Raw genomic sequence first — 13,273 nt, 5'->3', positions numbered from 1 at the left:
AGGGTTCCCCTTTCTCCACATCCTCCCCAACACCTGTTTCTTATGTTTTGATTTTATCCATTTTGACAGGTGTGAGTTGAATATCTCATTGTAATTCTGATTTGTATTTCCCTGATGATCAGTGATGTTGAGGATCTTTTCATGTGTTTTGGCCATCAGGATGTCTTCTTTGGAAAAATATTTATTCATGTCTTCTACCCATTTTTAATTGGATTATTCGTTTTTGGAGTTGAGTTTCATAAGTTCTTTATATATTTTGGTTACTAAACCTTTATCAGATATGTCATTTGCAGGGCACCTGGGTGACTCAGTAGGTTAAGTGTCTGCTTTCCACTTGGGTCATGATCCTGGGGTCCTTGGATTGAGCCCTACATTGGGCTCCTTGCTCAGTGGGAAGCCTGCTTCTCCCTCTGTCTTTGCCACTCCCCCTGCTTCTGTTCTCTCTCTTGCTCACTCTCTCTCTCAAATAAATATGTAAAATCTTTTAAAAAAACATGTCATTTGCAAATATCTTCTCCCATTCTGCCGGTTGCCTTTTAGTTTCGTTGACGGTTTCCTTTGCTGTGCAAAGCTTTTTATTTTGATGAAGTCCCAATAGTTTATTCTTACTTTTGTCTCCATTGCCTCAGGAGAAATATCTAGAAAGAAGCTGCTACAGTCAATCTCAAAGGGGTTACTGCCTATGTTCTCCTCTAGGATTTTAATGGTTTGTCTCACATGTAGGTCTTTAATCTATTTTGCATTAATTTTTGTGTTTGGTGTAAGAAAGTGGTCCAGTTTCATTGTTTTGCATGTTGCTGTCCAGTTTTCCCAACACCATTTGGTGAAGACACTGTCTTTTTTCCATTGGATATTCTTTCCTTCTTTGTCGAAGATTAATTAACCATACAGCTGTGGGTTCATTTCTGGGTTTGCTACTTTGTTCCATTGATCTATGTGTCCATTTTTGTGTCAGTGCCAACTGTTTTGATCACTATAGCTTTGTAATGTAACTTGAAGTCCAGAATTAGGATGCCTCCAGCTTTGCTTTTCTTTTTCAAGACTGCTTTGTTATTCAGGTGTCTTTTGCAGTTCCATACACACTGTGGGATTGTTTATTCTAGCTCTGTGAAAAATGCTGTTGGTATTCTGTTAATGTGTAGATTGCTTTGGGTAGTATAGGCATTTTAACAACATTATTTCTTACAATGAACATGGGATGTCTTTCCATTTCTTTGTGTCTTCTTCAATTTCTTTCATCAGTGTTCCAGCAAGGTAGAAGAAGTCAAACTTTCCCTAAATACAGATGATACAACACTCTATACAGAAAACCCAAAAATGCCACCAAAAAACTGCTAGAATTGATTAATGAATTCAGTGAAGTTGTAGGATACATAACCAATGTACAGAAATCTGTTGCATTTCTTTGTCTTTTAATTTTTTTTTATTTGAGTAGGCTCCTTGTCCAATGTGAGCCCCATGTGAGGCTTGAACTCAGAACTCTGAAATCAAGACCTGAACTGAGATCAAAGTTGGACCTTCAAACAACTGAGCCACTCAGGTGCCCTGTTATATTTCTATACACCAATAATGAAGCAGTGGCAGAAAGAGAAATTAAGCAATCAATCCCATTTACCATTGCACCAAAAACAGTAAGAAACCTAGGAATAAACCTAACCAAACAGCTGAAAGAACTGTACTCTGAAAACCATAAAATACTAAAGAAAGTAACTTTCATAGTAGCTTAACTCCTTCTGCCTGGTTATGTCTGATTGAAAGTTTTTCATTGTGTCAAAGAAATGTTTATAGAAATAATTTGAGGTCCCCAGGAACATTAGCTGTTCAGGATCACTTCAATCCAATTTTAGGGACTAAGATTTTCTGGATTACTCTGATAGAGTTGTAATTTGGGTTGTTTTCCTTCTTGATCACCTTTACAAAGCAGTCAGAGCACAAGAGATTTATCAGGGTTCCTATTCTTGGTAGACCCTGGAATCTACCTTTAGTTTCTTAAGCCCTATAAACTTTTAAAAGCATTATTTAGGGGCACCTGGGTGGCTCAGTTGGTTAAGCATCTGCTTTTGGCTCAGATCATGATCCCAGGGTCCTGGGATTGAGTCTACATTGGGCTCCCTGCTCAGTGGGGAGTCTGTTTCTCCCCATCTCTCTGCCCCTCCGCCCATTATATGCACGTGTGTGCATGCATATGCTCTCTGCTATCTTTCTCTTTCCAATAAATAAATAAAATCTTTTAAAAAAAAGCATGATTTAGCTTCTCAATGGACTCTTCTGGAACCAGAAATTCCCTAAGAAGATGGGGCCTGAAAGCAACCTCTCTGGAGGTCAATCTCTTTGGATTTAAATACACACATAGATTTTGAATTGGTGATTTTCATCACTTCGTTAATTCTCCAATTTATATATTTTTCCCTTTTCTTCCTTTCTTCCTTCCTCCCTGTGTCCTTTCCTTCCTTCCTCTTTGATATCTTGCCTAGTTTTCTTGTTTTTCTCTACAGAAACCTTGGTCCAAATGACGTAGTCTGCTTCACTGTAAGTGGAAATCTCCTCAATACAACTTCCTATCCTACTTAAGATTATAATACAATTTTCCCATGACATTAAATATTCTTCAAAATAATATTAAATTATATTCCTATAGAAAATATGTTTACCTGTTGTTCTAGGATCATATTCTTCTCTCGCTCTACATTGAGAACCATTCTCTTTGTATATTCTAGTTGCTTCTCTAGAAGAGTACAGCGAGACTGGGCTGAGCTTAACTGTATAGTAATATCTGTGAAAAAGCAAAAGTAATAATGTGTTATCACATAAATCAGAGATTTGGTTATCACAAGAAATACATTATATAAATCCAATCCAGAACTAAAAGTTTAAGGATTCTTTAGTTCTTTTTTTTTTTTTTTTTTTTTAAGATTTATTTATTTTATTCAGCGCAAGAGAGAGACTGAGAGGCAGAGACACAGGCAGAGGGAGAAGCAGGCTCCATGCAGGGAGCCGGACATGGGACTCGATCCCAGATCCCCAGGATCACACCCTAGGCTGCAGGCGGCGCCAAACTGCTGCACCACTGGGGCTGCCCGGATTCTTTAGTTCTAAGTACAGACTCTGTAAGAGTTGTGGACATACATTTTGTGAATATCTCATTAACTGCATATAACTAGTTAAACATTGTCTTCCCCTAAAGACCCAAAGAGCAAACTTCTGCTTTCAGTGAGATGTCAGTGACTTTTGGAGTGATAAAAGTCCTGGCTATTCTTGGGAAATGACATTATCTGGAAAAATAGAGGACCTAAAGTCTCTTTCCTATCAATATATTTTTCTCTTTCAGGAAACTCAGGTATATGCATTCTTCCATTCCCATTTCCTCTGCTCCTGACTATTGACAGCATAGTTATTTCCTAAGCTGTAAGCAACCTCTTTCTAATCCTTTAACTTTTTATTTTCCTTAATTCTTTCTTTCACTTTTGTCCATTTATCTCAGAAAAATTTTTCTCATTTCTTCACTCTATTTATAAGTTGAAACACAAACTTGAACCTTATTTATCAGGATGAATGTAGTAAAAGGAAAAAGAAAGCCATACATTATGAAGTAAAAATTATATAAAGAACTTACATTCTAAATCTCTAAAATTTATGTCCAGATGTCCTTTCTGTAAATTCTACAGAAACCTCTACTTACTATTTCCTCTAATTAATCTTTCAAGTTAATCAAAGTTTTTATTTATTTTTATGGTTTCTGTATTTAATTACTAGTGTTGCTTTATATTTTCAAATTTCAAAAACCAATGTTGACTGAAAATATAAAGTATTTCAATTATATTATGGGTAAAACTAGATTTTGTTGGTATTCTGAAAATATTCTAATTTCTAAACACAATTTGTCTAAAAACTTAATTTTTCTTTTAATCTCAAGAATTTACAAACTGGAATAAAATGTAATAGAAGTAAGCTCAAAATGATATCCATTTAATGCAAATATCAAATTATCTGTGAAAAAGGCCTCAAGGTTTGAATATATATAAGAATAAAGAATTTGAGTAAATCTTAGACTGGGCTTATTATTTTCAAGTTGTAAACTCTGATAACTCCTTGTTTCTGAGAGCTATTAGATTTCCTCACCCTTTTTCTGCTTTATCAGTTCCTGGTGTGCCAAATTTCTCTCATTTGTTTCTTTCTCCAAGGCCTTTTTATACTCTGCTGCTTCTCTGGAGAGAATGTTTAGGTTATCTTCAGCTTGTGTTCTCTCCAATTCTAAACGATGAATCTTTTCCTGAAGAGTTTTTAAGGCTAACATAAGAGCTGTTGAAAAAAAATTTGCTTGTTACTTCAGTGAACATTTGTGAACACTTACATAGTAGCAATAAAAGTGAACACTATATTTTTGTTAGTGAGCCAGAAAAACATATAAGCAATATATATCCCCCCTCCCCAAATCACTAAAACTCTACAGAGGGACAAATTTTTCCAACATATCCAAAAACAGTATATTTATGATTATATTTAGTTATTTTCTAGATTTGAGACAACTAATAATCAAAATTTAATTCAATAAAATAACTATCTTCAAATAATGTACAGCCTAGGAGTCATAAGAATCTGAGTATGGATAAAGAAAATGAAGATATAGTATCACTCACTGACAAGGAAATTTAGGTTTAATGTTAAAGCTGTTTTTCAGTTCTTGATATTTTTAGTTTTAGTTAAATCACAAACATTTATTGTTTCTTTGTCTAAGATATAGTACTAATAATCAGAGCATATGTGTTACAATACAATTTCTTCCACCAGAAAAAAAAAAATTATAACCTAGTGATTTAACTCATGTCAGGCTTGAAAGATTTCAAGTGGTATATACATACTACTGTGATTTTGATTTAGCTATATTAATGTCATTATGATTCAGGTTAAGTTCAGAGTTATAAAATTTTCAAATAACACTTTCTATTCAGTTATAACTTCAAACCAGAAAACTAGAGAGGAATGGAATATAAGTAAATGCTATAGGTTAATTTTCCTATGCCAGCATACCTTGCTTTATTGTGCTTCACTTTGTTGCACTTCACAGATAACATTTTTTATAAATTGAAGGTTTGCAGCAATCCTATGCTGAGTAAATTTACTAGCACCATTTTCCCAATAGCATTTGCTTATTTCATGTTTCTGGGTCACATTCTGGTAATTCTTGCAGTATTTCAAACTTTTCATTATTAATATATTTGCTTAGGAGACCTGTGATCAGTGATTACGACTCACTGAAAGCTCAGATGATCTTAATATTTTTAGCAATAAAGTATTTTTTAGTTATGATGTGTAGCGCATTGTTTTTTTTAGAGACAATGCTATTGCACAAATAATGGTCTACAGTATAGTCCAAATGTAACTTTTTTATGCATCGGGAAACCAAAAAATTCATTTCTCTCAGTTTCTTGTGATATATATTCATTTTATTGTGCTGGTCTGGAACCGAATCCACAGTACCTCCAAGGTATGCCTGGAGTTTATATCCAATTAGAAACAGGTTTGCTAGAGATTACTATTTTTTTTTTTTTTTTTTACAAATGAGATAAAGAAATTATATTTATTGCTCTTTAGATACACAATACCTGGTTTGCTGATTTGGAATATTTCTTGTGAATTTTTTACTTCACAAAGCAAGTCTATTTATTAATGCTAACCATTATTACAGAATATTAAAGAACAATGTTCTTTAGAATATTAAAGAACAAGCATCTTAGAAGGTAATTTGTATGACATAGGTATGCCTGAAGTTATAAATGTTTTCCTAATTTAATTCTGAGATCCTCCTAAATTTATGTTTTAAACACTACAATACTTGTATTTTGTAATTACTCCAATGTACTAGCTTCCCAAGGAATTTTCAAGGGTAAATTTGGAAACAGGCAATTTCTGAATTTAATCCTTGAATAAGATACAACTTTACTTAATTCACTAGTATTCTAATCATCTAGTTTAGAAGGATTCCAAATCTGACTTTTTAGGTCAAAGAGTATTTTCCTATTTTCTCATGATATTTTAGGATAAATTTGTAATATGTGTCTAGTTGGTTAATTTTCATCTTTTTAAAAAAATATTTTATTTAGTTATTTCACAGAGAGAGAGGGAGAGCATGAGCAGAGGGCAGAGGGGAGGGGCACAGGGAGAGGGAGAAGTAGACTCCCCACTGAGCAGGGAGCCCAATGTGGGGCTTGATCCCAGGACCCTGGGACCATGACTTGATGGAAGGCAGATGCTTAACAGACTGAGCTACCCAGATGCCCTTGGTTAATCCTCATCTCATAGCTCAAGAAGCCAAAATAAAAAATGTTAAATAACTTATCCATGGTTATAGAAACTTTAATCAACATCGTCAAAACTAATAGTTTTTTTTAAACTAAAAGTTTTATTAAGATTAAACACACAATCATTATTTTTTACATACAAAGTTTTATATTTCATATCATTCTCCTAATTCTAAATATTATTTTATATTAGACTTACCTTGGCTATTTGGACTATGAAGCATTTTAGGAGAGGTACCTTCAAAGTTTGCATAGTGGGGAGTCTGAGATGATTCATTATTCTGGGTAAATGATGGAAAAATCACTCTTTCTGGAGGTTTAAGATAGCTTCCGACTATACTATGCATTAATTCAGAATCCATTATCTGTAGAGAATAAAGGAATAATGTAGTATGGTATCATTCTTTCATATTTAAATGACAAAAATATTAGACAAAAATTCAAGTGAAACAACATATATACATATCATATACTGTGGAGTTGTTTCTTTATGAAATTAATCATCACAAATTCAACTATAATAACTCAGCAATACAAGGAAGAAAAATGACTATTTACTGTATAAATAGTATGGACAATTCTGCTGATTTTCAGTGAACACATGCTCTGGAGCGAGCACTAATTATATGGGTGGTGTGAATTTACTGGTTTCTCAGTTGATCATAAATTCATATACCTCTCCTCATCTAAGTATCTCTCTACAAACAGTATAACTCTAGGATTCTTAGAGAAAATATAAATTTTAAAAGACAATATAGCTTTGAAACACAGGCCACCTATATAATCCAATCCTTGAAGACGGATTGTTGAACTCCAATGTACTGTCTTCCTAAGGAATTTTCAAGGGTAATTTTGGATATGTCAGTCTCTGAATCTAATCTTTGAATAAGATACAACTCCACTCAATATACAGTATTCTCCCCCCCCCCCTTTTTTTTAAAGTAGGCTCCACACCCAGTGTGGACCCTAATGCAGGGCTCAAACTCATGATCATGAAATCAAGACCTGAGCCAAGATCAAGAGTTGGATACTTAAACAACTGAGCCACCCAGGTGCCCCAGTACACCAGCATTCTAATCATAGTTTAGAATGGTTCTAAATCTGAAGAACCTAAAACAGCTTTATTTTGGCATTCTGGGAGGTTTTATTTAATTTTAATTTTTTATTTTTTAGGAGAGTTTTAGCAGATAATTTTTTGTCTAACTTTCCCCAAATAATTTATTTTTCTTTCTGTAATTTAAATACTTTAGAAAAGGAGTCCCTTGGTGGCTTAGTTGGTTAAGTGTCCAACTTTTGATCTCGGCTCAGGTCGTGATCTCAGGGTTGTGAGATTGAGCTCTGCGGATAGGCTCTGCACTAAGCTTGGGGTCTTGTTTGAGATTCTCTCTCTCCCTCTCTCTTGCTGCCCCTGCTCCCCTCTCTCCCTCCTTTAAAAAATGAAATAAAAATAAATTGAATATATTAGAAATGTATTCTACTTAAAGATTCTAATCAATGTTAATTAAATTCATAATCACATTGGAAGAAACAGTAATAATTGTTCACACAAAAAACAATTCTTTAAAATGTGAATTTAGGGGTGCCTAGGTGGCTCAGTCACTTAAGCATCTGGCTCTTAATTTTAGCTCAGGCCATGATCTCAGGATCATGAGATCAAGCCCTGTGGTGGGCTCTGTGCTCAGCATGAAGTCTGCTAGTCCCTTTCCTTCCCCCCTGCTCCTCCCCTGTTGGGACAGGCTCTCTTTCTCTAAAATAAATAAAATCTTTAAAATGTAAATTTAGAATTTCATTATATAATTAGCCTATTTCAGTTTTTGAGAACTGCACATTTTACTACCTTCCCAATTCATAAGGCAAAGAAAGACATTTCCCATGACTGTATTTCCTGGGAGGGTACAGAACATACTTCATTCGGTAGGCTTTCCTACTTTAGCCACTGCCATGATTGGCTGTCTTGAGGATGTTCTGATTTGTCTATTTTGCAAGTTATATAACCTACGGGCACCTGAGTAGTTCAGTAAGTTGGGCATCCTGCTCCTGATTTTGGCTCAAGTCATGATCTCAGGGTCATGGGATCAAGCCCTGTGTTGAGCTCCAAGCTCAGCAGGGAGTCTGCTTGAGATTCTCTTCCCTCACCCTCCCCTCTTTGCCCCTCCCTCCCATTCATACACACATACTCTCTCTAAAATAAAAATAAATAAATCTTAAAAAAATAAAAATAAATAAAAGTTAAATAGTCTAGGAAGTGTTGCTAGAATATCTGATGCTCTTTGCTCTTGAGAAGCAATCATTTTTTGCTATTGTTATTCGTACCATCTACCATTTACTAACCAGGTCTCCATCCCTCCAGGTTTTTGCTGCTCAGATACTGGCTGCTCCCCATGGGAGACTGCATCTATCTAAGTTGCTGTTTCCTCGAAAAACAAGAGAACAAAGTTAGTCACAGCTGGCTCACAATGAAGCAGAGGTAGGATCCCAAAATACAGAGGTTCTGAACATGGGTGTACATCTTCAGAAAGAGGTATGTGGGGCAGCCCGGGTGGCTCAGCGGTTTAGCGCCACCTTCAGCCCAGGGTGTGATCCTGGAAACCCAGGATTGAGTTCCACGTCGGGCTCCCTGCATGGAGCCTGCTTCTCCCTCTGCCTGTGTCTCTGACTCTCTCTGTCTCTCATGAATAAATAAATAAAATCTTTAAAAAAAAAAAAAAAGAAAGAAAGAGGTATGTCGCTGAAGCTGGAATTACTCAAGATATCTCAGTTTTCGGCTCCTGGCGAGTTTCTCCAATAATAAAAAGAGTGAAATTTTGCCATTGGTCACTATACCCTGAGGTCCTCGGAAGGATTCTGCTTCCTTTTTACCAAATATAATATTTGTTTTACAAACTGAATTTTGCACCAGTTAAAAAATAAATTCAAATTTGAGGTTTTTAATGTAAATGAAATGACTACTTAGAAGATGCCAATAAGTTAAAAATTAGACTAAAGTTTCTTTAAATGTGTAAAAACGTATTAAAGCGGGCATAGGCAGAATAACAATCCACTGGTGGGTGAAGAAAAAGAAAGGAAGCAGTAAAGAAATGAGAGAAGACATGCTATGATGCTCAGGGGATGTCTCTGTAATAGAGGTCCCAGTTTAACCTTTGCAATCTAGTCCTTTGTTATAAACAAGTGCCTAAGACCACTAGAAGTTTATTTACATAAAGAACTTTGGCATTCTAGGAGAAAAACTCACTCTGAAGATGGAAGAAGTATAGGAAGCTTGATCCAAAGTCAAAGCCTTACTTGATGGAGGAAAGGAGATGACCACCGTGGTGGTCATTCTTATTCATCCCTGATCCAGTCCCAAGGACCCACATGTTGGTGTTAGGAAGAGAGAGGACTGTAAATAAAAACTGAGAAATATTTCACCAATATTTCTATAAAAGATTGGGGCATTAACTGTCCTGCCTTGTATGGAATGCTATATTCCAATAAAGAGGAAAGTTGCTAGAGACCACTAACACAGTTTTGGCATTTTGAGGTCTCTGTGCATTGTCCATACTGCTCAGCAAGAGAAAGAGAGAGCAGCTGAAAGGAATATATTCATGGGCATGTATGACAGAAATTTCTAGAGAAAAAATTTCTGAAAATAAAGAGAGGTACCTAAGCCCCAACCTCCAAGGATTCTGACATGTCTGGTATGGAGCCTAGCTGTAGATCATTAAAAAGACCTCAGGAAACCTTGTGGAGTATTTCAGAGGATTTGCAAGTGGGGGCAAAAGGCTGTGAAATGTGGGTCTCATTTGCATCAATAATCTGGTAAAGTTTAGGGAAACTCAAGTTATAACTAGAACCATTAATGACAGCTTGTATACAACCAGGGAAATTACTCATTTTCTCTATGGTATATAAAATTAAGATACCTTCATGGGCTACAACTAAGGAGCCACTGCATAAAGAATTACCGCCCCCCCCCCCAAAAAAAAAACTGTGCTAGACACAAATACTGTACTGCAAAGCCTTTTAACTCATTCTTTAGGAAGCAATTGTTCCAAAATGGTCCTTTTTAACAACTAGCATCTATTCCTGCTAGTGGCTGAATATGCCATCCTTTCTGCATAAACCCACAGGACTACTAGAGAGGCGGCATTAGGAGACAGAGATACTACAAAGGGTTCTAGGAATGGGGTACTCTGTTTCCTATACTGCTAAATTTTGTTGTTAGTGTTGTTTTTGAGAGAGAGCGAGAGCAAGAGAAAGAGAGAGAGAGAATGTGTGTGAGAGATAGGGGCAGAGGAAGAGAGAGAGTATCTTAAGCACAAAGCCCAATGTGAGGCTCGATCCGACCACCCTGAGATCATGACCTTAGCCAAAACCAGGAGTTGAACACTTAACCAACTGAGTCACCCAGGCACCCCACCCTATACTACTAATTCTTTCAAGCTTAGATTTTAACTTAGTGAAACTGGAGAAAGATCAACAGCTATTTCATTTACCTGGTTTTCTTTGTGTATGCATCTCAGTTAGCTTACCTTAAGAGTAAACTCAGTAAAAGTTTAAACTAACTGCATTTTATTTTTAATATATAGCACTTTAAAAAGTACTATAACTATTGAGTAGGATAATTTGTAGTTACAGAACTTGCCTTATAGATACCCTAATAGATATTACAAACTTATTTATAGTATACATCTAAAATGTTAAGACAGTGATATAAAAACCAACTGATCAGTGGAAACTAGTACATATAAGAGTTTAACATAAATACTTCCATGGGTTTACTCCATGTTTGTTGATTAAATAAATGTTAGAAAAATTTTAGGAAAAAGAATATAGTTAAACCTTTATCTTACTCCATACATCAATGGAAATTTCAAATATTTCATAGAGCCAGCTAATAATTAAAAACTTCAAAAATTATTTAAAAAATAAATGAATAGCTAAAATAATCTTAGAAACAGTAAGGTGTTTCGCATTTAAAACTATGGTAAAAATAGGGATGCCTGGGTAGCTCGGGGGTTGTGCATCTGCCTTTGGCTCAGGGCGTGATCCTGGAGTTCCTGGATCGAATCCCACATCGGGCTCCCTCGCAGGGAGCCTGTTTCTCCCTCTGTATGTCTCTGCCTCTCTCTGTGTCTCTCATGAATAAATAAATAAAATCTTTATTTTTTTTTAAATAAAATCTTTAAAAAAACTATGGTAAGAATAAAAGATACAAAGGCTAAATTAAAATTCATACTATAAAATATAAAAATTACGAACAAAAGTGAAAGGCAAAAGAATTCAAAAGAGGGACACCTGGGTGGCTCAGTCAGTTAACCCTCTGACTCTTGATTTTGGCTCAGGTCATGATCTCAGGGTTGTAAGATCAGTCTCTGTGCTCAGTGGGGAGTTTGCTTTCTCTCCTTCTCCCTTTACTCCCCCCCTTCTCCCCCACTCATGTGCTCTCTCTTTCTCCAAAACAAATTAATATATCTTAAAAAAAAGAATGAGAAAGAAAATATTTATAATGAAGGACAAAGGGTTAATATTGCTAATATAGAAAAAGCTTTTGTATAAATAAATTATATAAATCTAGTATATAACACCATAATAGAAAAATGCCAAAAGATTACAAGTCAATTTACAGAAAAATGTAGCCAATAAAAAAATAAATCTTAGCAATAATGAAAGAAAAGCAGTTATATCCAGTTATAAAGGTAACCTTTGGAGTTTGACCTCAGTTCAAATCCTGGACCTGCCACTTACCATCTTTCTGACTTTCAGAAAAACTTTTACTTTTCTGGGTCTCAACTTCCTTCTCTACATAATTAGAATGTATCTCATAGGGTGCTATAATTAGACGAGATAAGATAGTATATATAAAGCACTGAATTTATGTCTGCAGAATATGCACTTTCTATGAGCAAAATATGTATTTTATAAATGACAGCCATATTTATTTTAAAAGAAAACATATTTCCAATGAATTATAATGGAATGGGACAGAATTAAACCTAGTACAAAACAGAGTGTGTCTCATGTGGTAAAGGTAAAATCAACCCATATTTATTTTAAAAGAAAACAAGGAAATACCATTCTTTTACATTTCAAAGTTCTTTTAAGGGCACAAAAATAGGCCAAAGGTCTAGAATAGTCAGAACACTTTTGAAGAACAATAGTATAAAGAAATTTGTCCTGTCAGTTATCAAGACTTAACATGAAACAAAAATAATTGAAGCAATGATACAGTTAAGAGGGACAGATGAATACACTAATAGAACACAATAGCTTAGAAAGAGATCAAACCTTTGTAATAACTTGATAAATGACAAAAGTAGAACTTCGTATCAGTGGAGAACAGCTGGCCTATAATTGGTGACAATCAGGCCAATTGATCTTCAAAATTTAAAAACTGGATCCCCATTTCAAACTATATAAAAAATTAAATCCATATGTGTTAAAAACTAAAATGTAAAAAGCAGTATATCTGGGAGAAAATGTTTTTAGCAGCTTGGGTTACAAAGGCTTTTTAAAACATGAAACAAAAGTCCCTAACTATTAAGTGAGAAAATTAATTTAACATTAAAAAAATCATAAAATACCATTACAAAGGTGAAAAGAAAATCCATAGCCTGAGAGAGGATATCTACATGAACATAGCTAACAAATAATTAGGAAAATAAGATATAAAATCCTACAAATTAAATGTTAAAAGATAACATACCCAATAAAAAAGGGACAAAAGTTATTCATTGAACAACTGTGCAGTAGTGAAAAAGAATGAACTAGACAGCAACATGTACCCTCATGGACAAATCTTAATAATATGATGAAGGAGGGGATCCCTGGGTTGCTCAGTGGTTTAGTGCCTCCCTTCAGCCCAGGGCGTGATCCTAGGGTCCAGGGATCGAGTCCCGCATCGGGCTCCCTCTGTGGAGCCTGCTTCTCCCTCTGCCTGTGTCTCTGCCTCTCTCTCTCTCTCATGAATAAATAAATAAAATCTTTAAAAAAAT

The 13,273-nt window shown here is 35.1% G+C and overlaps 1 protein-coding gene across 7 annotated transcripts in view; it reads right to left on the bottom strand.

Annotated features, from left to right (window-relative positions):
• CEP57L1 (centrosomal protein 57 like 1) overlaps positions 1–13,273 on the bottom strand; it is a 72,297-nt gene that overhangs the window by 22,058 nt on the left and 36,966 nt on the right. For 3 of the 7 annotated variants that reach the window (XM_026005783.2, XM_072738486.1, XM_026005787.2), the window contains 4 exons: positions 8,631–8,713; positions 6,499–6,664; positions 4,120–4,299; positions 2,652–2,773 (listed from right to left, as the gene is read on the bottom strand). In XM_026005783.2, coding sequence (XP_025861568.2) covers positions 2,652–2,773; positions 4,120–4,299; positions 6,499–6,661 — 465 coding nt within the window. In that variant the 5' untranslated portion in view covers positions 6,662–6,664; positions 8,631–8,713. The remainder of the gene's footprint in view (positions 1–2,651; positions 2,774–4,119; positions 4,300–6,498; positions 6,665–8,630; positions 8,714–13,273) is intronic. The other 4 variants (XM_026005785.2, XM_072738498.1, XM_026005786.2 and 1 more) reach the window with 2 other exon arrangements.

This window comes from Vulpes vulpes, chromosome 1, assembly GCF_048418805.1.
Source record: "Vulpes vulpes isolate BD-2025 chromosome 1, VulVul3, whole genome shotgun sequence".
Taxonomy (NCBI): domain Eukaryota; kingdom Metazoa; phylum Chordata; class Mammalia; order Carnivora; family Canidae; genus Vulpes; species Vulpes vulpes.
Note: the sequence above shows the minus strand (reverse complement) of the source record. Positions and strands in the feature narration are given on the sequence as shown.